Here is a 24,366-nt window from a genome sequence, read left to right as displayed (position 1 = left end):
GCAGTGCGACGCTAAAATACCAAATATGCAATATAATAATAATACCAAAAATACTAACATGTCTATTGTGAAGATTTAGTATTTTTAGCAAAAGTAATGCTACTATTAAAATTTACAGCTGATAAGTACAGTGCTGCCAACTTGTCTTACTTACACTTTCATTTTACGAAAGGAAGAACAAGACACAATTTACAAAACAAAAGAAAACACAAAATACATAAAAAATACTCGTAACTGAACAATGGAAACGAGCAAATCCGCTTCGGATAAGTTGGCCGAACGCAAGGCACGTTTACTCGAGCTGCACAAACAGCGCCAGGAGGCGCGCACACAAAACCACCAAGAAGTCGTCGCAGAAGACGCACGTAAAAAACTGCCCAGCAACTGGGAGGCTCGTAAGCGACAAGCAGAATGGTTGCTAGCAGATGACAAGGCACGCGCAGATGCAGAGGCTGCTGGCAAAGATTATGAGCGCCTGCAGCTGCTCAAGGTGTCTGCCATCGATGCGGAACGCATAGAGAAAAAGAAGAAACGCAAAGATAATCCCGACTTGGGCTTCTCCACATACGAGGCGCAAACAGCCAGGCAATATAATCGCCTGGTCAAGAATATGCCAGTTCGCGACATGGCCAAGTATGAAAAACAAAAGGCTGAACTCGGCGAGGCCTTTTACGGCGGCCCAAACACGACGCTTCATTTGCTTACCAAGGACACGCCTAGTGCTATTAACAATATGGTTAAAGACTTGGAGCAGCAAATCGATCGCAGAAAGAAGTATTCCAGACGACGAATCTATAACGACGACGCCGATGTCGACTTTATAAACGAACGCAACTCAAAATTCAACAAGAAGTTGGATCGTTTCTACGGCGAGCACACGGCTGAAATTAAGCAAAATCTGGAGCGCGGCACGGCAATCTAAACCTAATTTTAAGGCAAACAATTTGACTAAAATGTCAAACCTAGTTCATAATGGCATTTGTACCTAGAAAGAAAGCTATATAAACATGTCTATGTACATACATCTAAACGCCAACTTATTTCAAGTTGTAGCACGTATGAGGTGCAGTTATTTGGCCGTCTACCTATTGGCGAAAAATACCGCGCTGTTGGTATTAAATACCAGCTCGTAAGCTAAAAAAATACAATCTAATAATGGCATTAATTGGTCCCTCTTCATACAAGGTTTGTTTAGTTAGTTCTGCATTTCAAAAAATTTGCATATAGGCATATTAAAAACTCGTTCGTCAGAGTATTATGGTAATTTATTCAGACAATAGACATAATGCACAATTTTAGCGCACGTGAAAAGTATTTGATTTCAAACACATTAAACTGTTTGCCCGTAATACTGCAAGGACGTGCCGTGCTCATAGATCTACGAAATGAGACATCCGTGGCAGGGATTATAAGTATCGCTGACGGCCATATGACATGCGAGCTGACAGACGCCGTTTTTATTGATCGTAATGGTCAGTACCATGCGTTCGACCACTTCATGATACGCAATCGTATGATTCGTCTGATGCATATACCGCCGGATCTGGACGTTGGACATGAGCTAGCGCAGCTGCACCGCAAACCCGCAAGAAGGACCAAGACAAATGCCAAGCGCACCTTCAAGCAAAAGCGCGCAGAAGAGCGACACAAGGAAACTTTGGAGAGTATCAAAACTCAAAGAAAGAGTGAGCAACCGAAGGAAGATCTGCCCAAGCTTGGCAAAAATTACGAACAAATAAACCATTAAGCCAAAACAAACACAATTTTATTCATTTAGCATTTAATGTTTTTGTATCTCCATAATTTGTTGCTGTGCAATTGTTAACATAAGATATTATTTTGCTTTGTTCTGCTCCTTGTATTTGTAGTGAAGCTCCATGCAGTCTGTTTCTGAAATTTTGATCCAGCCATTTGGAGTCATGTGGTACACGCGAACAATTCCGCCCGAATAAGCATCACGGAATGTGGCATGGTAAATGGCACGGCGACCCAGCTCCTGTGCTTCAGTGTCCTTCAAGTCCCAGTGGTAGCCTGAGTCCAGGACTCCGAAAGCATAAATAGAACCGCTGCCAACCGAAAATACGTTGCCGGGAGTGCGTGATCCTTCCGAGTCCACGTAGTACAGTCCTGGTCCGCGCTTGTCATACCCGGCCAACATCATGCCCATGCTTAGACCCATGCCCTTGTACTCGTGAGCGATATTTGCCATGATCTTGCTGGCCGCAGCCACCGAGATGCGTTCCTTGTTTCGCAGCTCGTGTAGGCGACATTCCTTTGCCAGCACGCGATCCCAGTAGACACAGTCAGCGGCACCGCCGGCCAATGTTCCAAGCAAGAACTGGTTGATTTCGACAATTTTCTTCATTGACTGCGAGCCAATGTATTGACCTCCGGTTGCACGCGAATCCACGGCTAATATGACGCCGCCTTGGTACTTGAAACCCAGAGTTGTGGTGCCGTGATCAAAGTTTATCTTAACGCCGCTGTTACTAGCGTTTGCTTGGATTTTGTTCAAGTTTTCAAGGGGCTGCAGAAGAATGTTTAATCGTTTACTTATTTATAATGATATGGATATATATTTTTATATTTCGCTTACATTCTCAAACGGGGGCGCCGCCAATGTATATGGATTTGCAATATTACTGGTGAATGCGTTGAGCTCGTTCTCGACTTCCGTTGAAGTCCAAGCAGCTGGCTTCATATATGAAGCATTGGAAATTTTACAAATTTCTGCTAAAGCCATTGTATTTATTATATCTTTCCTTTAGTTTGCCGACACGGGAATTGAAAATTATTTTGTGATGAGATGACAAAAATTAATGAAAATTACCCAACACTGCGATACATACAGTTATGGGCACCCCAATTACTTTAACATTTACATAATGTTATTAACAGTGAACAGTCAGTTGTTCTTGAAAAAGAGGCCGTTACTCGTCTCCCAGTTTTGCATCAAATAAATGTGATTAAAGCAATTATACTTAAAAAAAATTGAGCGCTTTTAAGTGGGGCTTTTTATACATAACAAGAACGTCATGATCGATACTTTCGATATCACGTAGACTGGCGATAAATTTTCGATATGATCAATAGGTGACAACCATGAACAAACCTGTTGCCAATTTTGCAATTCGCCTCAATTTTCTCTTCTATTTTCCTTTAGGCCTGGCTTAAAGCCAAATTATCTCTGGGCGTTTACTAAATGTAAGCAAAATATAACGCAAGTTGCTGATTATTGTTTTCAAATTATAAAGTAAAACGTGCTAAAAAACCAGAAATCTAACGAATAACGGTATTAACAGCAACTTAAGTTGTAAGTCTGGGCAGTGCTTAAATTCGCTGCAAAGCGGTCGACTTCGATTGGCAAAATATTGTTGTATTTGTGAAACGTGCCTAAAGTTAACAAAAAGAATTTAATTCAACCATAAACATTGCAAAATAAGAAAAGGATATGCTAAAAAATTCGAAAAGCATCTAAATATGTGAATGCGTGCGTACAATGAATGTGTGTGGGTATGTATGTATGTATGTATTCAAGTACACCAAAAGTGCAACGTATTTTTATGGGCATTGTACTTACACACACACACACATACATACACGCATGGATAAGTGTATTGTTGACTTGTTTTTTAGTCGATTGCAAACAATTTTATTTCCGAATTTGCTTTTAGACAATGCAGTATGGATCACAACCTGAAACAGGAAGCCCTGCCGAATGCCATTTCCGGGGTTTGTCCAAAAAGAAATCGTATCGGTGCATAGTATATTTCGTAATATTCATTCATTTCAGCATGACTCCAGAAACTGGACGTCATTGCACGAAGCAGTTGCGGCAGGAGACGACAAGCGTGTCCAAATATTGCTGTCCAGCAGTGCTGATCGCCTGGCCAGAGAGTCTATCCAGGGCAACACAGCCTTGCATGAAGCAGCCAGCCGTGGGCTCAGTCGCTGCGTAAAGTTACTCTGCGCTCCCCCACCCACAAAACCGCAGCAGAAGGAGAAGAGCAGGCTGAAGGCGAGGGTGGCAAACACGATCGAGGCTCTGCACAATAGCACGCTGAACATTATTAATAACGAGGGTCTTTCGGCGCTTCATTTGGCAGCGCAAAATGGCCATAATCAAAGCTCTAGGGAGTTGTTGATGGCCGGGGCAGATCCCGATGTTCAGAACAAGGTTAGTTGTATTTATATATTACATTGTTCATATCATAACTAATAATCGGCATTCCACTCAGTACGGCGATACTGCGCTACATACTGCATGCCGTTATGGCCATGCAGGCGTTACGCGTATCCTTCTTTCGGCATTGTGTGACCCCAACAGGACGAACCTGAATGGGGACACTGCGTTGCACATTACTTGCGCCATGGGCCGCCGGAAGCTGACGCGCATTTTACTGGAGGCAGATGCACGTTTGAATGTGAAGAACGCACAAGGCGAGACGCCTCAAAACATTGCGATCAGAAAGAATTACCGGGAAATCAATGAAATTCTGAGCACTCCAAAGCGTATACGTAACCGTAAGGAAAAGCCAAAGGAACATGAGAAATTAATGCCAGCTCAGGATAAAGATAAAGATAGTGCAGATAATGCGATCAATTGGTCCCCTTATGGCTGCCACTACTTTCCCGATCCGCGCTCCTTTCCATCGCCCAAACTGGAGACCTTACCCAAAGAACCGCTAAAGCAAGGCGAACAATATTTTCTTGACCTCGCCGGTAACATACACAAGGGACCAGTGAGTGTTGGTAACACATGCTATTGTGGCCCCTTCTTCCGGCATATAGAAAATAAATTGAACTGTAATCGCAAAAGTCTAAAGAAGTATGTACACAAAACAAAGGAACGACTGGGCCACAAGGTCCAAGCGCTGGCGATAAAAACGAATGACCAAATCGAGCAGCTGACCCGAACGATGATCGAGGATCGGATTCGTTGTGAGAGCAAGAGGCAATACCTCAACGAATATCTCCGACGTGGGGAACCATTTCGCTCCACATTTGACAATCAAACCAAAAGTCAAAGAGTCGAACGGACATTGTCTCGATGCCGAAGCTTGGATTTGCTTGAAAGCAATTTTGAAAACGGCAAAATGTCTAATTCTAAGAGTGTGGACATTTTAGAAAAGGAAAATCAAACTGTTGTTGATGTTGTCTACCATCCCCATTCGAACGATGTGCCAGTTGAGAGCGATTCTCGTTCCAACTCTAGTACTGGAATACCGGAAAATTGCAATGATGTCATGGCCTCAGCCGTTTCGGCAGCTCAGGAGGAACTTAAGCAATCGAAACTGGATGAATTAAAACAGGATTTCCTTAAGGTATCAGAGCGACTTGGAGATTTGTTGGAGAAAACAACTCTTATCATGGAGAGAGATAATGAACAAGAGAGTAAACGGCAGCTGTGCTCACTTTCGCCGGAACAAAGCAACCCATCCATGTATAGCCCAGAGAATCCGTGTCTCCTGCTAGAAAATAAAGAGAATGGCAACAGTCCGAGCTATGATGAGTATACGAATGTGCAGCGACGGTATCCCAACTCTAGTGAAACTTCGAATCCCTCACAGAACTCGAACAGTTGGGAGTTTGAAACCACGCCTCCAGGCGGCCAAAAGTACTATCATTGTATTGGTAGAGGTGAAAACATGTTGAATACGGTTATTAAGGCACTCCGCAAGGATGGCGTTTTCACGGATAATAGCAAAGACGACGTGGCTTTCAACCAGAATGCGGACAGAATATGTGGAGACAAGTTACTTTATAAGGAGCAAGCCCACGACACTCCGTCACCGTCTTGTAGCACAGATGCTGTGTTTCATGCGCGACAGTCCCGCATAGGTTGCCCCAAATCTATATCCAATTTAATGAAACGACAACCACTATGTTTAGAGGACAACTACGTGGCAAACCCAACTCCATTTAATTCGAATCCCATCGGTTTTGCTGAAGGAGACATTGCAGATCACCCAAGCGGGCTACCTATAAGGCAAAGCTCCAATGATGCTGTTGGAAAGGTTGAAATTAAAAACAGTGAGATAAAGTACCTAAAGAAATCTAATACAGGCCAAGTCAAAGACATGGTAGCACATTTGCAGGATAAAATAGATTCGAGCAATCAGTTTGACAATGATGTGACCTTAAGCTCAGATTCACAGCATTCAAATATAATGACCCCGCATTTGAATAACAGCTTACACAGTATTTCCACCCATGTAGGCGCTCCTCAGCTTCCGTTGCAAAATCCTTCCTCTCTGTACTCAACCCACATGAGGAAACCCCGACAGTTCGGCGTAGCTGAAAGGCAAATACCCAAAGATGCATATTTTCACGATCTCCCGCATCGGTCACAAAATACGCAAAGAACACAAAAGATGTACTCCGGAGATATAGGAAATGCTATGTTTGCTGGGGGCTATACGGGACAGCAAGAGTTTGATGCACCCAGCTCATCTCTAACTCTCCATATTCAATCACATGATCATGAACCATTGCATCAAGAGTACATTGGCCAAGCTCCTAATGTGGCTGACAACAATCAGCTTCAATATCTGCATGGAAATCTGGTTCAAAATGTCAACTCTATTAGAGCGCATTCCATGATGTTCCGAAATCAGCTGCCGCATAATGTCTTAAACGGTGACGTCGATATTGACGTGGATGAAATCGCATCTGTCGGCTTATACAATAATGTTTCCAGCCTAGTTTGAGTTAAATTTAAGAAAGGACAATCAACTGTGCAGATTTTGTAGCTACCATTTTGTAAATAGTTGTCACAATGTATTTATCATAATTATTTATATGTATTTATATGTTATCCTCTTTATGTTGCACTATACCAGTTATTTGTCAAATCATATTCTGGACGATTGGCCGCAAAGTAGCAACATTAGCAGTTAAATTTCATAATTCGCAGCATTTGTTTGGCACTATTTGTCTGAAAATATACATGTGTATGCATGTATGTACTTATTCTGTATCTTCACTTAAGCGTACGACTATGAATAACTACGTATAGTGTTATTATTGAATTAAAATATATTTTCTTTAAAAATCTTTTAATATAATAATAGTATTAATGTGTGTGTAAATATCAGAATGTCAAGTACATATTTATTGATAACAGATCGTTTTGGTGTTTTGATAGACATGCGGCTTTCGACATTGTAAAAATAAATTAAAAAAAAAAAATGTTTATAAATTAACTATTGATGACAACTTTGATATCAATAACTACATATAATATGCTTGTTTGTTAATACATTTTAGCATTTTCTTAGAAATGGTTTTTCTCGATGTTTAATATTAAATTCAAAATTCTATAAATGATGTCGCAGAAAGTGTACTGATTGCTGCTGCTGCTGCCCTCTACTCACTTATACTTATCGGCCACTTAATAATATCTTAATTCTCAATAGTCAAATTACAAGTTACAGTAGCCAATAATTTATTCGCTTTTAATGTAGCCTAATATAAACCTATTAACATTATTACTTTTGCAATCTATTGGAAATTTTTATCTTGGCTTTAATGAAATGAGTGTCGATAGATAACCCGGCTTTCCTCAATTTAACTTAACAATATTGTTGGTCTTAAGACAGCAGGGATGAGTTGCGCTCGCTTGGGACTTTGCAAGTTACGAATATTTTAAGATCAGGTAATGTCTCAAAGGGGACTATTGTCCGAGTCTTCGCGCTCTTGGATTGTAGTTATACTTTGCTGCAAGGCATTCGGTGTTAGCCACTCTCTAAAATAGACAAATATCGCATATTTATATTGCATATATCTCTTTCAGCCAACTCACTTTGGTAGGCATCTTTGTAAAAATGGCACACAGGAGCTGAAATGTGCAAGACGGTTCACCCAACTAGGTATTTCTTGGCCGCAAAGTATCTGTTGAAGATGCCAATAATAAAAGCTGTTATTGCAACCACCATTTGAGGTTTTTGAGTCACGTATGCGCATACCTGTGTCAAGTTGCCCGAAAAGTGGTTACAATTATTGTTCATAAGGTGATAACGATCTCCGCGAAATTGATTCCCCAATTCCTCGACAAGGCGACGAACTTCCTCATAGGTAAAGTCGGTACAGCCGATTTGTATGCTCTGTCGGAATTGAAATTGTTCACCCAGCTCGTCGTGGTCGCGTGGTGATATTTCAAAAACGCCAGTAAACGGAAATGGATGGCCACCGTACGCAAATTCCGTGCCGAATGCTTCTACGCCGGAATGGAATACGCCCAGACCAATCGATGTGGTATACTCGTTAATCCAGTACTGCGAACAATACAAAATGGGTAAGCAAATATGTCAATCCAATAAATCCTTGTTGCTCCTTACCATGTCATATACGTTAAGAATAACTGGTTCTCTTGTGCCCATATTGGATGGCAAGAGCTCCTCATTACCATCTTTCGGGACACTTAGGCAGCTCGGAAAAGACAGGTTGCACGGCAGCCCGTTGGAGAACATTGATTAAATGCGTTGTTGGTTTTCTTTCTTACTACAACAAAAGATTGATTTGTATGAGACACAAACTTTCGATGAAAATGTCTATAAATAATTCTAAAAAAGTAATTCAATTCGGAGTTAAGCCTAAATCATTTCCACTTGCATATCCATATGTACATATGTATGTACGTTGTTCAAAAGTACATTTTTGTATGCACATATGTTCAAGTACATGCATACATATGTATACACGATATATATTCAATCATCTACATACACACATGTATACATGCATACAAGTATTAAAAATGTGTCATTCCAAACAACTTACTCGATTTACAGGACCCTAATATCCCATAATCCAGAGGAAGTTGACAATTTGTAATTGGCTAATGTTAAGAGCTGCGCATTTATTGTTTTATTTACTTCCGCGTCTGTTTTAATTTTATACACAACAATTTTTTTGTTTATGGATTGATTGTAGAGTTGTATCGGCCCAGTTTAGTACCGTTCATTGGTTCATTTTATCGAACTACTGAAATAGGTTCTTATTCGTTATTCAATCTATCGAGTTGATTGTCAATCGAATGTCGCGCAAGCTCTACTGAAACTTTTCAAATTTTAAAAACCCAAATAAACCGTTACTTCTTATATTTTAACATAAAGTTGATCTCAAATCTGAGAACAATTCATTTAATTGTGCAAGTCCGACCTTTGAAAATGTGTGATTGATTTTGTTTCCATAACAAATTTTAGAAAATTTTGTACAAATTATTTTTATATTTCATTTGAGCTAATCATATTCTTGCAGACACAATAATAGATTTATATTCAACAGCATTGGTCTCAAGCTGGAATTGCTTAGTTACACTTTAAAGTTTTATAATTAAGGTTGAATAAGTGGGTTTGCTCTAAGAGTGAAGACATCCATAATAGCTAAAGCAAAAACAAGAAAAAAAACAATACGGCTTTTATTATCATAGGGAGAGTAACTATACGAACAGCTGATATGGCAAAAGTAGCATATAAACATTTACGTAAATACATATGCATGTACGTATTAACCTGTAAGTGCTGCATTAGTGCGCATGACAGAGATTTTAATTCACAAACAACACGTGGCAAGCAGAGCTTTCGGCGTCACTGAGAGGGCAACAGAGGAAGCAAAAATAAAAACGAGCATTGCATGCCGGCTCTCCCAGTCGTGGCGGCGTCCACAGCCAACTTCTGGGTATATCCTCAGAGACACTCGCTCGCTCAGTTAATCTGTGGCAGTGGCAACAGCTAGCCACGCCGTGCTCTCAGTCTTGGTTGAGCGATGCGGAAGAGCGTTTAAGGTTGAGTCATCCGAAAGGACCCGACACAAAATGCAGCAAATATTAGTGTAGAGATAAAAAAATTGTTTTCTTGTGTAAAGTTCGAATAAAATCAACGCAAGGCATAAGAAAAATATAAATTATTTACAAGCCTGATAATTGTGTATCGTCGTCCATTTGATAAGTGCCAAACATTCAATTGGACTTTATTTCTTGTTAAAGTGCAGCATAAATTTAAGGCCAAATTAAGAAAATTGTCTTGGAAATGTAAAAGTTAAAATGGAAAGTTCGCCGTCCAGTTCCATAGAGAAGCAAATTGATCACTTTTTGGAGCATTTTAAGCGTAGTGCATCCAAGGCCATCGATACCGACTGGGTCAGCGGCTCCGATGGACAGTCCAATGGCAGTCCTCAACGACAGCAGCCCCTGCAACGTTTGCTGCAAAGAACCAAAAGCCGATCCAGCTGTCTAGACGTATCGGAACTGTCAGGTAAGTTTTTTCCCATAGGGCGGTAAAGCTAAGCTCTTGTTGAAAACATCATATATTCTGTCAAGCATCAAGGCTATTGCCTTACCCTTCCTTACTCCACTCACCAACCAACATATTGATTTTCCATTGGCATTTCCTACTTGATAAATGTCACGGCTAGGCTCTCTTTCCGTTCGTACGCCCGTGTATATATAGTGCAATGGGCTTATCAGCATACTATCAGGACTTTATCTTACTATTTTACCTTAATCTATCTACCTAAATATACCCATTCGACTTGAGCACGCGTTACCACACAAAGGGGTAAAAATATTAATATTAATGGGTATTAATTAATTTGAGGATTTATTTATTTATTAAAACAACTTGATTTCTGTCCGTATAATAATGCACAGCAATATCAGGCTAGTATTAGACTATAGATTAAGTGACCAGAGAATAGGCAGAACCAGAGAAAAGGCAGGCAGAAGTTTACGAATGATTTTGAAGTCGAAAGTTCACCCATCAAATCTTTGACCTTCGTTTCCCACAAGGAGGAATGGATTTCCCTAAAATTCACTTGAACGAAGATCTTTGAAAATGGGTTTGAGATCGATCGGATTGAAATCGATCGGATTTCCCAAACGTTCAGTAAATTTCAGCTTCCTAGCTCTTACCAATCAGTCAGTCAGTCAGAACATACAGTCTTATATATAGAGAATATATATTGGGCTGTAAGGAAACGGAATACCGTCTTGTCTGTTTGCTGGTGCATATTGTATACGTTTCTCTCATTAAGCTGCACTTAAATGGCCGCTCTTATGAAATACATAGTTATGTATGTATGTATGTGTATGTACACATAAATGCCACTAAGTGTTACACCCTCATAACAATTGGCGCACCGCTGCAAGAGGGTTTCAATTTTATTTAGGGTAGACGACGCTTATTGCTAATCTCTGGTAACCGCGATTCTCATTTGTTTTTGCCTGTTGCTTTATTACAAACCCACGCTCGCAGATACGTAAATAGTTAGCATGGGCGAATGTGGCCTTGGTTCTTAGTTGTTTTTTCAGCATGATAAATTTAGTTTCAAAGTGTCATAGAAGCTTGTATTAAGAAAAATGCAAAGTGTACATCATTATTCGTTTTTCGTTTTTAAATATATCAACAGTTAAAAATGATGGATCGTTAAGTGATTAATCACTTTTTCGATGACTCTTTTATGTTGTTCTTTTGCACTAGCTTGCCGATCCGTAGTTTTCCCTTCGCAAACTTCTTTGGCTGACTGTATCCTCAAAAAAAGAAATGAGCATTATAAAATGAAATGCTTATTAGCTTAAAACTGACCAAAGTAATATATTAATAATATATTTCATATTTAAGAAAGTCCATTCTGCAATTAACATGCAACAGCTGTGTTGATTTTTTGTTATTTATGGTCTTATCGATATTTCTCTAACTAGTCATGTTAGATTGGAACTACTAGATCGCTGTTAAAAATTTGAATCCAAGCTGCCGTTTTTCTTAAAAGTTCTCATGGATTTGAATCTTCTCATTTAGCTATTGCTGTTGTTGCTTCGAATCGTTTGCAGTAAGTAATCTGTTAATTCTCTATGTTTAGTTCAGGAATCAATGTGTTCTTACCCACTGTTATTAACATAGCTATGTTAATGTTATTCCCGCTGTTATGTTATTAATATGAGTTTGGCTCTTCTTCTTCCCTGCTGCGTAAAAATAAACCCGGTGCACAGTTGAAATATACAACTAATGTATCCTACTTAAGTGCGTTAATATGTGTATATACATATGTGAATTGAAATAAGTCGTGACGCGCGTGTTCTTATTAATACTGCAAATGCATAGAAACTATTTATGCACAAGTTAATATCCATATATAAATATATATAGTGTTATGTACATATATGTATGCAGTACATAACACAACACGTTCAGCTGTGATTTGTTTGGTTGCAATTGTTATTTTGCGTAAATACTGTTATAGATCTGTTTATAGTTTGCCCATTTTGTGTTAAATCGACAAAACCAACTAAATTGACAACACCTAACATCTGATCGAAGTACACAGCGATGATGACCTTTCGACAATAATCATGCATGTTATTATGTGCATATAGAATGTGGGTATGTACATATGCAGTATATAGCGTCGTTTGTAACTATATACTTCCTAGGCGTCATTGCCAAACTGATATGCTAAGTATCTATAGACAAAACGCCGGAGCGAAAGGGCCCTGTGTGGCAGATAACAATATTGTACATTAGATAAGTTGTCATGTACATAAACCAGAAAGCCTTAACTTCTCGCCTCATATATTGCGATTCGTCAGTCACATATCATTCGAAATTGTTTTATAAGTACGTTTAATATTTTGTTTACGTACGATTACGAACTTGCTTTGAAGTAAACATTCAGGCACAGTCATTAAGGGCGTATAATGATTTATCCATAAAAAATTGCACATTAACATTTCACAATATACGACATTTATATTTGCCGTGAATCGATTGTATTTGTCAATTTTCCCAACAAACTACTCTATGAGCGGGCAAATGTATATAAACAAATTAATTATACACATGTGCCTCATTTAATAAATTCGTATTTCAGCTGTTATTACACTGACAACAGATAATTGCCCAGCTGGTTGCCCCCGACTGCAAAGTTCTGACTAGTATTTATATAGTTTACTTAGACTGAGAAATTATCAAAACAGCAGATAGACATCAAGAATAAGAATAGATTGCGAGCACATGTCCATAAATTTATTCAGTTCTGTCAAATCAATTACAACATTTCGGCTCAAGTGTGCCTTGCTCCTGGTGCAATGTTGTTTTCCAGCACTGGAAATTAGCTAACACAGGTTGTTTTGTGGTTTCCTTGAGAATTGGTAATTTGTCCCGTAATTGTCCCTTAAATACAACAAAATGCAGATATGTATCGGGTTTTTTACATTAGCTGAATTCAATATAATATCGAGTAAAAAATAATTAATTAATGGGCGCTAGCCTGAACCTTCTTCTACCAACACCTACAGCAGCTCGGTATGAAAACTGGGTTCGATATCGATTCTTATCGATTGTTGGGAAATGGGGCAAGTTATCGATGCTCGGAAATCAACTCGTACTTTGCAGGCACTAGTAGGGACTAGGCTCAAGTTTCTAGCTCTTATAGGTTCTGAGATCGTCGCGTTCTACATTGAATAGGCTATTGATGATGACCAAGTATATGCATATTTTATGAGGTCGAAGATTAAACTAAATTATTATACCCTATTTACCCATTTGTATGGGTTCAGGGTAGAATAAGGCCCGCCCGTATGTCCCATATCGGATTAGGCTGCCTTTAAAAATGATGATACCACTATAAATAGTAAAATTATTTAAAAACAAACAATAAACAGGCATTTTTAGAGTGCCCTAGATAAAGATCCCTGCAGTCTTATAACAAGTCGCACATTTATAAGAAGAAACTCTAAATACAATCGTTATTGATACATATATCAAAGAGCGTAAGCTGAATTTCCGATTCTTATCGCAATTTACCATCTTTCAAATTAACAACAAGAAAAAAAGGAACGCTTTAGTCGAAAGCGCCCGACTTGAAGATACCGCTTATTACAAACATACTAGCTTTCTTTTTTCCGCACTTGACTTTGCCTTCACAAGAAATGCATTCTTGATAACCTTCGGTGTTTATAGTCCGACCATAAATAGTTTATTATTACTAAAGTGCGGTGCTCTATTATTTATATTAATTATTACGTATATTAATCGATTGTATTGAAGTAATAATAATAATTAGAAAATACAAACAAAAAGTAGAGATATCTTATGATTCTTGTGCATATGTATTGAGATTTAAAAAAAAGTACTCCACTTTAATCTAATTGCGTCTTCGCTCTAAAGTAAAAATATATGTATTTTGAATGTGTCGGTCTTTTTAAAGGCCAAAAATAAATCACAGAAAATTGCACTGAAATTCGCAAAACAGAAATGTTGCTAATTCGAGACAAATATCAACATAGACTTGGGTCAAATATCGAGCGGTAAAAGTAAAAGTTCACAACCCTTGCTTGTACTCTTTAGATAATTATTTAAGCTGTATTCGAAAGGTTTTCCCCCCATCATAATATGTCAATATCAAGCCGGAGCGTAAGACTATTCTTATCACTCTGTGATCATGAAATGGGAAAAACGAGTAGAATGTAACGAAGATAGCAGGAATTGCCTGTTACGACTTTAATAGAGTAACATAGACCAGTACAACTATTATAACATCAAGTTTGTGTTAATTGCGGCAGCGGGAAGCCCATAGAATTGGAACAGCTCTGCGGAACTGAATCTCTGTTTATTTCATTATGGCGTTATCATGTGTGCGCTCTATGGCAGATGTTACACGCTTTACAATTCACAATTGACAGTGGGCAGTCGAGAGGGAAACACGCATAGAACTTTCAGATACTTTTCTGTACTGTGCATGTGTGAATGTGAGATCTTGAGTGTTCATTGACTGACTCGTTTTCGCGCTGCTCCAATTAGGTGTTTGTCGGTGCCAAACGAATGTGTTGTGCACTCGCACTCGAAATGCAGTAGACGCCATTTCCAACTTGATCAATGGAAAGCAAAAAAGAAACGACCGGCAAACTGAGCATTGGCGCTCTTTTTTTTCAGAATTGGTCGGAAATTTAGATTCTGGCCATCGAGCAATCACCTTCATGACGGTTTTTCTCTGTATTCATGGTGCTTTTCTCTTACGCAAGCTTTCTCTCTCTCTCTCTCCAGTTGCCTCTCTCGAGGTCTCTCCGCCTGGCAGCAGCTGAGCAGCTGATGATGACGAGGCCAACAATGCTGAGTCTCACTGCCAGAGTCTCGTTGTATATCGCAGTGGCAATACCATACGCAACGTTTCATTTACTACCAGATTCTATTTTCTTTTCATTTTGGAATTGTGCTATTTCCCTCCTGATACGTAACATAGGAGAGAAACACCGTGATGCTACTCACTGCCTTGTGAAACATATGTGTTTGGTTAAGGCTCAAATTGATTCGTAGTTTCCATATCATCAGCTGTGTTGTGCAATTGAGCAGATCATTTGCACATGCTTTTACTATATGGCACAAAATCAGACAACACCGCATGTGAAATATTTACATTGGCCGTGCCGTAATCAGTGCTTATACTAAAAACGTATGCGTACTTATCTGCTGGCTATACCAGTGGCAAGTTCAATGGGCAACCTGCAAACTGGAGCTCATGATGGTATGTTCAGTAGTTGTATACCCAATTACTGTGAATGTTACGTGCTCAATAACAATTAAACAAATGACAACATTAATAATAGAAAACAAGAACCAAAGTAAGAATGCTTCAAGTCACATTCGTTTCGTCTAACGCTTAGAAGGAGACATCATATTCTTGATCAGCATTTCAGATCAAGTACAGCTGCAATAGATGTGATCGGTCAAAAATTAAATTCTTCTATGAAAAACTTATTTTTTTAAAAAAGTATCTTGATTAAACGTGGCACTTGTTTGTTTCACTAAGCCAAAGCTTATCAATATCGGTCTAATCTTTCATTGAGTATTATGGGAAGAATCGGTCGCAACAAGTTCACGAAACTAATCAAGTTAAGCTTAGTTAAGTAAGCAATAATTTTTCAAGGGTATTTAATCTGCAGCGTGCCTAAGACAACCGTGTTTTCTTGTTATGATTCCCGTTTAAAACAATGCCAGCAGTACTGATTGATAAATATTCTCAATCAATCAATCAATACAAAGCGATTCTAATAAATAATTCGAATGTTTTATGTAAACTTAATGATGTTCCAACGCTTCTTTAATAACCGTTTTAGAATTTTAGAAATCAAAATATATTTAACCATGTCCAGTGCTACCCTCATTAAGAATTACTACGTTGCTTTTGTCCAGATTCGTACTTATCCATAAACATACATACATAAAGTTTTGATTCTTTGATAAATTCTGCTGCTAACTGTCCAATAGTTATATATACAAATATATATTACAAGAATAATCTTGCCAGCTTTGGATGCCAAATTGATCAACAGGCCGAACCGTAAACAAAGAGCCAAGCCTCGTGCAAGTCTGATGAGATATGACCAAGTTGTTTTTGCATGACTGTTGACTAAGAATAATGAGTTAGATACCAAATTGATTGAAATGAAATGTGTGCATGTAATTATGTATGTATGTATGTATATATGTATGTGTGAATGTGTGTGTGTATGTGTGAGCGTGTGTGTATGTATGTATTTGCGTATGTATGTATGTATGTAACATGCAAATTGTCTTCTATACGAATAGCAGACCAACTTTTCTTGTTGCGTGGCAAATTTAAATAAGATTACGTGTTTATTAAAGCTGCCCTCCTCCTCGATTCTCAAAATTTTAAGTAAGGCCTGCAGGCTTCACCTATGAATTAGTCGCAGGCGGCTTCAACGCTGGAAGCTGAGGAGCCGGAGGAGCATGGCGGAGGAGCAGGAGGAGGACCAAGGGGGCGGAGCAGGGGGCGTATGTTTGTAAGTATGTAGGTATTATAGGTATGTAGGTATGTATGTAGGTATGTATGTAGGTATGTATGTAGGTATGTAGGTGTGTATGTATGTATGTATGTATGTATGTATGTATGTATGTATGTATGTATGTATGTATGTGTGTATGTATGTATGTATGTATGTATGTATGTATGTATGTATGTATGTATGTATGTATGTATGGAAGTATGTATGTATGTATGTAAGTAAGTATGTATGTATGTATGTATATATGTATGTATGTATGTATGTATGTATGTATGTATATATGAATAATGTTGTCAGGCCTTGCCCGTGGCACGTTAAAAGTAGGCCCTTTCGACAATAGCTTTTATGATTCGTGGGCTTAATTAAATTTATAAATATATAACTGGATCAATGTGATGCATTCCCACCTACTTATTATTAGCTTGTTATCAATAATTCCGTGCGACAAGCGAACTTTCTCATAGCTGCTTAGTGCCCGACCAAAAAACAGACATAAAAATATGCGGAACAGCTAAATGTTCATAGATTGGAGAAGCAAGTGTTCCGTCTAGCTGAAAATGGGTCAAGCTAAAAACGAAACGCCCCATCTATAACTTCTTCACACGAATGATGCACATTTGTATATACATATCGCACATGTACTATGCAATGCTTAATGTTTATGTTCACACAGATATGTATACACAATTTATTTAATAAGAACTTTTTCTTATGAATTCGCCTTTGTTATTAAAATACATACATACAAATATTTAAAAAATAAATCCGTATAACAATTGCTTAGTTTATGGAAATTAATACTATAATATAAGAAGGATAGTTTTGAGTACACTCTTAATAATATATTAAAAAAAGATTGAGTTCTGCTCTTAACAAAAATAATATGGGAAAGTAATCGAATGATAAGTTTTGTCGTTACTTTTGGACATTGGAGAAGCCGGATTTTCAACATAGAATATGTTTTGTAAAGATCTTTTCCTCCTGAAGTTCTTGCCTGAAAAACTTTTGCTTTGTAAATATATTTTTGTTTACCAAACTATTCATTTAAGTTCAACTTTCTTCGTTATACGCAACCAAAATCTGAGTATATATATATTATCACCAATGACAATTCTTCTCACATATCTGCAAGCCCCTAGGCAATAGGTCAACAAGAGTAAATAATCTTAAGCGTTGGCTTTGGTTGCTTGTAAAAGTGACGATAATTAATTTAGTTTCTGTCATTAATATATTTTGGGATTAATTGTGATTGAAAAGCTTTCCAGTTATTTTCTTTGTAGTTTGTTATATTTAGATTCTAAAACAATTGTGTTATACTAATGATCATTCCTTCGTCTTTTAATAATAGACCACGATGTGGAAAATGCGCTAGCCGAATCTCAGGCAATTGTGATGAGTGCATCGCAAACGCAGCAGCGGCAACAGCAATTGATCAGCCACCATATGATCGAATCTCAGATCTCGGTTAGCAGTGGGGCCTCCATACAGACGGCCATCTTTCAATCGCTCAGCAATTCGCCGGCTCACACCAATCGGAGCACAGGATTGTTGCATACCACATCTACGATTAGCAGCAACTCCACTAGTTCTGTGAACTCACAGGGTGTAGCCTATGCTGCTGACGCCCTTGGTGCACAGAAGCCCTCGGAGCAGATCAACTCGCTACTAGAGCACATAAGTCCAGCGCAAGCGGCCGCCGCCATGAGCGGCGAGGGCGTGCTCAACATTGCCGACGTGGCGGATCTGTTGCATCCCCAGCATGCGATCATTACAGGAGGTCGTTCTCAGGAAGGTTGTCCATTAATCATCTTTCCGGACAACAATAATTTTAATTCGATCGAAGAAGCCGACTATCAGAAGCTCATTTTGTACCTTAGCTCAGTGCCATCGTAAGTAAAAGCCCCTAGATTATTGTACTTAATTATGGAAATAAATAATTAGACATTTTTACTATTACTTTTAGCCTCCAGGATGCTGATCTGGGCTTTCACTTGATTATTGATCGACGCAAGGACCGATGGACATCAGTAAAGACGACGCTGCAGCGAATATCGGTACGAGTGCTAAAACTCATTGATCAATGAACACTAATTAGCACCATTTCTTTTTATGAATTGTAGATTTACTTTCCCGGTATCATACATGTGGTCTATGTGCTGCGTCCGTCGGGCCTCTTTCAGAAAGCCATATCCGAAGTGAGTTCGAAATTTTCTTCCAAGGATGAATATCGCTTTCGGCTTATCGTGTGTTCAGCTCTGTCCGATCTTCATGAATTTGTTGACATCAGTCAGTTAACCCCTGATATGGGCGGTACATTAATATATTCTCATCACGAGTGGATACAACAAAGGATCGTGAGTACATATCAATTAAAACATTTATATTTAACGTAAATGTGTATGCTTGCAGTCACTCGAGAAGTTTTCAAGCTTGACGCACCAAGTCTCTGCCGAGTTGGATGTATTTATACAAGCCATACATGACACAGAGTTTCCCAATTCCGTGGAGGCAACAAAAAAATTGTTAGAGGATCAGGGCGTGGACTATGCGCGACTGAAGGTTACTTTTAGATTCATTGCATAATGGTCTCAAAAAAAACATGATCGTCTTTTTTAGGATGAGATACTGGCGGCTGCCAGACACGGTGAGACGCTGCTGGACAAAATAAAATCCAATGAGGAGCTCAAGGAGTTTTCCGAACGCACCGGCAATGTCAGCGCCATTGAAAGGTACGTATTTACTAATTAGAGTTGGTGTTCTTGAATTGCCCTGCTATAGTACTCTGGAGTATTCTGCTCGAAGTTTTAACCTCTCCTTTCTGAATAACGCGTTTCTGTATTAACTTAACTAAGTAACGTTTTTACTAACTTGAAATCTATTTGGTTTTTATAGCTCTGCACTGGTTTTGTATTAACATTTATTTCAAGAAAATGTTCTGAAGACAGTCTATGTTTATACACATTACTTTCATTTATCTCATGCGTACATTTGTATATGTAATACATAAAGTTGAAATTCATTCAAACACTCCACCATTTTTTCATAAAAAAATTGTTTTAATATCACATTTTTTATTTCGAAATTGGTTTATGATAAGCAGACTGTTTATTACGTTCTAGTTAAAGTAAACTTCCTACATATTGAATATAAAAGTTTTTCTTTGTAAATTATAGAGATGTTTAATTACACGGCTTAACATTAAATATTGTAATTCCGGTATACGAACGACAAATAATGATCAGAGGGTTTTAACTAATTATCGATTATACTCTTAACTGTTAAATAATTAACTACTGCAAGGATAGTATTTTCGGCATTCCAGTTTTTGTGTTTTTTAACAATGCTGAAAATAATAGTTCAATGATTTATATAAAACATGATTCTGCCGTAGTTCGATTGTTCTATTTTTGCCCGTAACTGTGTTTCTAAACGTATTGAACTTTTTAATTGCAATTGTGCGACAATTATATCTGCTAATTCGTCTGTGTAGGTGTAGCAAATTGGCAATTGATAACTGGTCAGAGACGATAGATAGATATATAGATATCTATGTCCGAATTAACAATTCGAAAGTGAATAGCGTAATTTATATTTACATTTTTGACAAACAAGGGCTTACGTTTAAAGTTAGATTATTATTAGTATAAACTAGACTGGTATAAACTAGACTGGACAGTTCCTAATTATTTTTTTTGTTTGTAATAATATGACTGGTATAAATATGTGACTTAGGGGTCTTAATTTTCTAAGCCTTGATTATCAGATCGCTATTTCTTATGTCCAAATTGTCCAATTTCCAATCATTTTTAACTAGAATAGTTCTTTGAAAAGGACTAGTCTAAGCAATATCAATAAGCAATGATTGTTGTGAAGGCGATTGTTGTATAGACATTTTAAGATTCTCTAGGGACTTAGAGTCGGCAACGCCCTGATAATTTAAAACCAGAAATTTAACTTAAAAAAGAGATTATTTTCAGAAATGAAATTAATATAATCATTTTTGCTTTTGCATGAAAACAAATTTGTGAGGTACGCGATCAAAATTAAGTTCTATTAATCCTAAAAGAATTTTTATAAAATGCATGTGTATGTTTAACGTCAATATCTGTTAGTATATTACAATAAGGAACTTTGAGCGTTCTTGAAGGTAGAGTAAATAAGTTAATAGCTATTCAAAATACATACTACACACAATGAATTATTTTACTTAATTGGTCTGACATTGAAATTAAAAGCCCAGACGCAGTTCACAAAACAATTTTCGACTATGCACACAAAATTTCTAATATAACAAAAAATTTATTTAAAAAAAATATAAATAAATCACGATGTAATTTTCTTTCATCGGAATGTCGCTCATCACACTCATTAAGTTGTTGCCGTCTTTTGTCTTTTGTCTCCCCTGTCGCGCGCTCGGTTTTGCCATACGTTAATGTTCCAAAAACATTTTCGAAATGTCAACTTTCTATATATTAAAAACTGAACCAAATGAATATGAATGTGCGTAAATGATAACGACCAAAATATCGGTGTGCAGATCCAGTGCAGGGCAGCCAATACATCGTCAACAAATTATTTATCACCAACAATATAAGTTTAAGCAACCCCAACATTATGATGATTGTCGCGATTACCGTAGACTTCTGGTCCAACTGGAGGAAACTGAGCGTCGTTTCGACGAGTTCTGGCGGACACACCGCAACCGCCTAGAGCAGTGCCTGCTACTGCGCATGTTCGAGCAGGACTTTCGGGAGCTGCAAGTAAGTCATTAATAGAAATATCTACGATCGTGAACCAGTAATATTTACCTATCCTAATTGCAGAATATTTTTGATGGGCATCTCAAGACTGTGGCCGACATGACTGAGATTGGAGAGAGCGTGGAACGTGTTGCGAAACTTGTTCAGGATACGGAGACATTTTGTGAGCTGATTAAAACAGACATAGAGAGAGCTGAGAAGGTTATACAAGCTGGACAGCAGCTGGTCGGCTCCCGCGGCGTTTACCCTTGGGAGATTGTGCAGCCCAAGTGCGATGAACTGCAGCGCGTCTGCGACATAATCAGTATGCGCCTAAGCAAACGGCTCGAAATACTGGCCAAGAACAGCGAACTTATGGAGAGAGTTGAAAAGGTGATTTAAGAATAATTAATCAGCTCAATTAACAATATTTACTTACCTTTTCAATACCTTACTTTCGCAGGCTAATCAATGGTGTGCCAACGGAGTAGAGCTGTTGGCCTCTCAGCGGATCGAGCAGTGTTCAGTCTCGGCCGACCTAGCTGAGCAGAGCCTGCACGAAATACAGGCTTTTATCGCGTCCGCTTCAGATTTTAAATTATCTAGTCCAAGTGAATTCAAGAAAATCTTTCTGGATAGCACGACCCCAGAGACCAAAGCACTTGTATCTCAGGTAAGTGAATTCAAATTTGAATATGATGGAAATTGTCCGATTGAAAATTTGAAATGAATTAGAAAATAAGTGTATAGTTGATTCCCTTAAGCTGACTATAACTATATTTTTGGTAAATATTTAAAAAAAAAATCAATTGATCAGTATCAACTGCCGAGTCGCCTGTCTGTCTGTTATTATATTAGCGAATCAGACAGTTCCTTCACACACAGCCAATTTAACTTTTAAACAATAGTTAGGGCAGATTTTCTTTTCGACAGGTGCTGCGCACCTTTAGCTGACGCAATAATATTAGTTTTCACTAAAGGAACGATCATTCGCTCCATACAAAGTCGCACATCGCTTTCCACATTAGCCGCAGTTGTCGATCCGATAACTTGCAATGTGATTGTGATATAATTCAAAGACTGGTTCTGCTGTCTGCAACTAGTTGCTGCTTCTGCAGTTTACTCTGTGTACGAGTACAGTTAGATAACAGCGCTTGGAATTGGAATGGGGCATTCTCGATGTTGCAGCAAGCGTAATGTGCATTTAATGCCTCGATTGGTATCAATCAACCGGTTTATGTCGCAAAGAGCGAAGATGCCAAAGTGGGCGAAGATAAATCAGAAACATGTTCATGGTAGCATATAGAATTGAGTCTCTCAGGAAGAATGTAAATTCATTTAATGTATTCAAAATGCAAACAAATTTTTTTTCTTAAACTCCTTTTATCCTTCCACTTTGTACTGTTTTTGGTCTACTCATTTAAGGCTTTCTATAAAGGAAGAAATCTTTAGAAAAGCAACCTTGTTATTGTTTATTTCTTTTTAAACATTCAGATATATTTGATACTGAACCTCCAACAGAATCTTATTCCTTTTACCAATTGCCTTAATATTGGCTTCCCTAACATTTTTCAATTAGATTGTGAAAGAGAATTTTAGCAAAGTTATTAAATATCGTGTACAAATATAGATTTTAGAATATGATAATTGATTAAAGTAGCTCCTTCAAATATTCAACTGTGCGAACTGTTTAAGAGCATTTTTGTATTAACGTCATTTGGTTCGTAACGAACATTTTCCACATGGTTCTTTCAAACATGTTTGATCTTTATATCATACAAAGTGGCGATGCAACATAAACTGTTACTTCGAACACGAAAAGTTCGATGATAAGAATCTCTAAACCATAGGAAATGTAATGCATATGTAAAACCACACTTATATTAGTATTCTTAAATTAGGCATATATTATTTTAAATTCATATAAACTTCACTATACTAGCTGCATTTGTTAGTAAGCACAAACTAATCAAGAACTGCGGGCTGCACCATTTGCGATAGCATCTTTCAAAGCTGCATATCACGGCGTGTAGCAAGCAAATTGCTAGTAAGAATTTTAATTTGTGTGTCGGCCGCGCTTCAGGCCCAAAAGATACAAAGTGACCTATTTTCGTAACCCCACTGCAAGTCCAGTTTTTTGGTTAGGCATTTTTTCATTTAAGCAAACAGTAAAAAGATGTCGCGGCCATGCACGAAATGGGTCAGCAAGACCCGTTTGGTCAATGCCGCGGCAATATTCTTATAGCTTTTACATTTTTCTGGACTTCAACCGCATTTGTGTATGTTTAATGATTTTGACACAGTTCAGCGTTGTGCGCTGGACCGCTTTCATTCCAGTCTCCGCACGTTTTACCAGTTACCGAACTGGATATCCTTGCGAGTGCATCTAAAAAAAGCTGGCGTTATTATATGTCTATACGAACGACAGCTATTAGATCACTTGATGTGGGAATGGAATGAAGTTGCTCAATCGAAGTTACATCATAACTTTAATACTGGCATATGAGTTCCTATTGTGCAATTTTTTCAATGAGCCGTAGATCGCCAGCCGATGACAGCTGAATTTGCATTTCCAATAGTGAAAGAAAAGATACACCGCAATTGAAATATGTTTAATGTAAATGATTAGTTGATACATTTTTGGCGGACAGGTTTACGCATTTAAAACTTACTTCCATTCTTTTGTTATTTTCCAAGATCTATATAATGTCCAGATATAGTATTTCTTCATTACGAATTTTTATAAATAAATCTTGCAGATAATCAGCTAGTACCTTTAAAGTTTATAGTCCTGTATACCAGTATACAAATCAGAAATAACCACAA

General features: G+C 38.0%; 6 protein-coding genes across 13 annotated transcripts in view; 4 read left to right on the top strand and 2 right to left on the bottom strand.

The window, feature by feature from the left end:
• Nucleotides 1-159: 159 nt before the first annotated feature.
• On the top strand, nucleotides 160-945 carry LOC115759736 (pre-mRNA-splicing factor Syf2). Its single transcript, XM_030700762.1, has one exon. It carries the CDS (start codon nucleotides 242-244, stop codon nucleotides 920-922), a length of 681 nt encoding a protein of 226 aa, XP_030556622.1. The 5' UTR covers nucleotides 160-241; the 3' UTR covers nucleotides 923-945.
• A 317-nt stretch (nucleotides 946-1,262) lies between these two features.
• LOC115759740 lies at nucleotides 1,263-1,762 on the top strand. Its single transcript, XM_030700776.1, has one exon. The coding sequence runs from the start codon at nucleotides 1,286-1,288 to the stop codon at nucleotides 1,745-1,747; it is 462 nt and encodes a 153-aa protein (XP_030556636.1). The 5' UTR covers nucleotides 1,263-1,285; the 3' UTR covers nucleotides 1,748-1,762.
• Nucleotides 1,763-1,781: 19 nt separating this feature from the next.
• Nucleotides 1,782-2,783, bottom strand: LOC115759727 (proteasome subunit beta type-5). Its single transcript, XM_030700748.1, has 2 exons — nucleotides 2,597-2,783; nucleotides 1,782-2,527 (listed from the first exon to the last, which is right to left on the bottom strand). Exons 1-2 carry the CDS (start codon nucleotides 2,741-2,743, stop codon nucleotides 1,835-1,837), a joined length of 840 nt encoding a protein of 279 aa, XP_030556608.1. The 5' UTR covers nucleotides 2,744-2,783; the 3' UTR covers nucleotides 1,782-1,834.
• Nucleotides 2,784-3,173: 390 nt separating this feature from the next.
• LOC115760388 lies at nucleotides 3,174-6,987 on the top strand. 2 transcript variants are annotated; one of them, XM_030701688.1, is made up of 4 exons: nucleotides 3,174-3,204; nucleotides 3,675-3,732; nucleotides 3,794-4,177; nucleotides 4,239-6,987. In XM_030701688.1, exons 2-4 carry the CDS (start codon nucleotides 3,685-3,687, stop codon nucleotides 6,708-6,710), a joined length of 2,904 nt encoding a protein of 967 aa, XP_030557548.1. In that variant the 5' UTR covers nucleotides 3,174-3,204; nucleotides 3,675-3,684; the 3' UTR covers nucleotides 6,711-6,987. The 2 variants fall into 2 exon arrangements, with proteins under 2 accessions (XP_030557548.1, XP_030557555.1); XM_030701695.1 differs by lacking the exon at nucleotides 3,174-3,204 and having other exon boundaries at nucleotides 3,656-3,732.
• Nucleotides 6,988-7,108: 121 nt separating this feature from the next.
• Nucleotides 7,109-9,135, bottom strand: LOC115760401 (deubiquitinase DESI2). The gene is made up of 5 exons (XM_030701704.1): nucleotides 8,782-9,135; nucleotides 8,340-8,502; nucleotides 7,968-8,276; nucleotides 7,805-7,893; nucleotides 7,109-7,747 (listed from the first exon to the last, which is right to left on the bottom strand). The coding sequence occupies exons 2-5, from the start codon at nucleotides 8,469-8,471 to the stop codon at nucleotides 7,666-7,668; spliced, it is 612 nt and encodes a 203-aa protein (XP_030557564.1). The 5' UTR covers nucleotides 8,472-8,502; nucleotides 8,782-9,135; the 3' UTR covers nucleotides 7,109-7,665.
• Nucleotides 9,136-9,676: 541 nt separating this feature from the next.
• Nucleotides 9,677-24,366, top strand: part of LOC115759939 (guanine nucleotide exchange factor DBS) — a 41,865-nt gene continuing 27,175 nt past the window's right edge. For 2 of the 7 annotated variants that reach the window (XM_030701350.1, XM_030701270.1), the window contains exons 1-9: nucleotides 9,677-10,256; nucleotides 18,150-18,690; nucleotides 18,765-18,855; nucleotides 18,922-19,155; nucleotides 19,211-19,360; nucleotides 19,418-19,530; nucleotides 21,339-21,561; nucleotides 21,625-21,933; nucleotides 22,004-22,213. In XM_030701350.1, coding sequence (XP_030557210.1) covers nucleotides 10,046-10,256; nucleotides 18,150-18,690; nucleotides 18,765-18,855; nucleotides 18,922-19,155; nucleotides 19,211-19,360; nucleotides 19,418-19,530; nucleotides 21,339-21,561; nucleotides 21,625-21,933; nucleotides 22,004-22,213 — 2,082 coding nt within the window. In that variant the 5' untranslated portion in view covers nucleotides 9,677-10,045. Of the gene's footprint in view, nucleotides 10,257-11,985; nucleotides 12,381-15,166; nucleotides 15,520-18,149; nucleotides 18,691-18,764; nucleotides 18,856-18,921; nucleotides 19,156-19,210; nucleotides 19,361-19,417; nucleotides 19,531-21,338; nucleotides 21,562-21,624; nucleotides 21,934-22,003; nucleotides 22,214-24,366 lie in introns of those variants that run through there. The other 5 variants (XM_030701432.1, XM_030701195.1, XM_030701118.1 and 2 more) reach the window with 5 other exon arrangements.

Source organism: Drosophila novamexicana, unplaced genomic scaffold, assembly GCF_003285875.2.
Source record: "Drosophila novamexicana strain 15010-1031.04,08,12 unplaced genomic scaffold, DnovRS2.1 tig00000008-arrow-pilon, whole genome shotgun sequence".
Lineage (NCBI taxonomy): Eukaryota > Metazoa > Arthropoda > Insecta > Diptera > Drosophilidae > Drosophila > Drosophila novamexicana.
The sequence above is the reverse complement of the archived record's forward strand: the minus strand, read 5'-3'. Positions and strand labels throughout refer to the sequence as shown.

Coding starts and splice junctions, on each gene's coding strand:
- LOC115759736 (XM_030700762.1), top strand. CDS start 242: ATGGAAACGAGCAAATCCGCTTCGGATAAGTTGGCCGAACGCAAGGCA.
- LOC115759740 (XM_030700776.1), top strand. CDS start 1,286: ATGCACAATTTTAGCGCACGTGAAAAGTATTTGATTTCAAACACATTA.
- LOC115759727 (XM_030700748.1), bottom strand. CDS start 2,743: ATGGCTTTAGCAGAAATTTGTAAAATTTCCAATGCTTCATATATGAAG. Junction 2,528..2,596: donor CGGCGCCCCCGTTTGAGAAT/GTAAGCGAAATA, acceptor ATTCTTCTGCAG/CCCCTTGAAAACTTGAACAA.
- LOC115760401 (XM_030701704.1), bottom strand. CDS start 8,471: ATGTTCTCCAACGGGCTGCCGTGCAACCTGTCTTTTCCGAGCTGCCTA. Junction 7,894..7,967: donor TTTCGGGCAACTTGACACAG/GTATGCGCATAC, acceptor CATCTTCAACAG/ATACTTTGCGGCCAAGAAAT. Junction 7,748..7,804: donor TTACAAAGATGCCTACCAAA/GTGAGTTGGCTG, acceptor TGTCTATTTTAG/AGAGTGGCTAACACCGAATG.
- LOC115760388 (XM_030701688.1), top strand. CDS start 3,685: ATGGATCACAACCTGAAACAGGAAGCCCTGCCGAATGCCATTTCCGGG. Junction 3,733..3,793: donor TGCCGAATGCCATTTCCGGG/GTTTGTCCAAAA, acceptor CATTCATTTCAG/CATGACTCCAGAAACTGGAC. Junction 4,178..4,238: donor ATCCCGATGTTCAGAACAAG/GTTAGTTGTATT, acceptor CATTCCACTCAG/TACGGCGATACTGCGCTACA.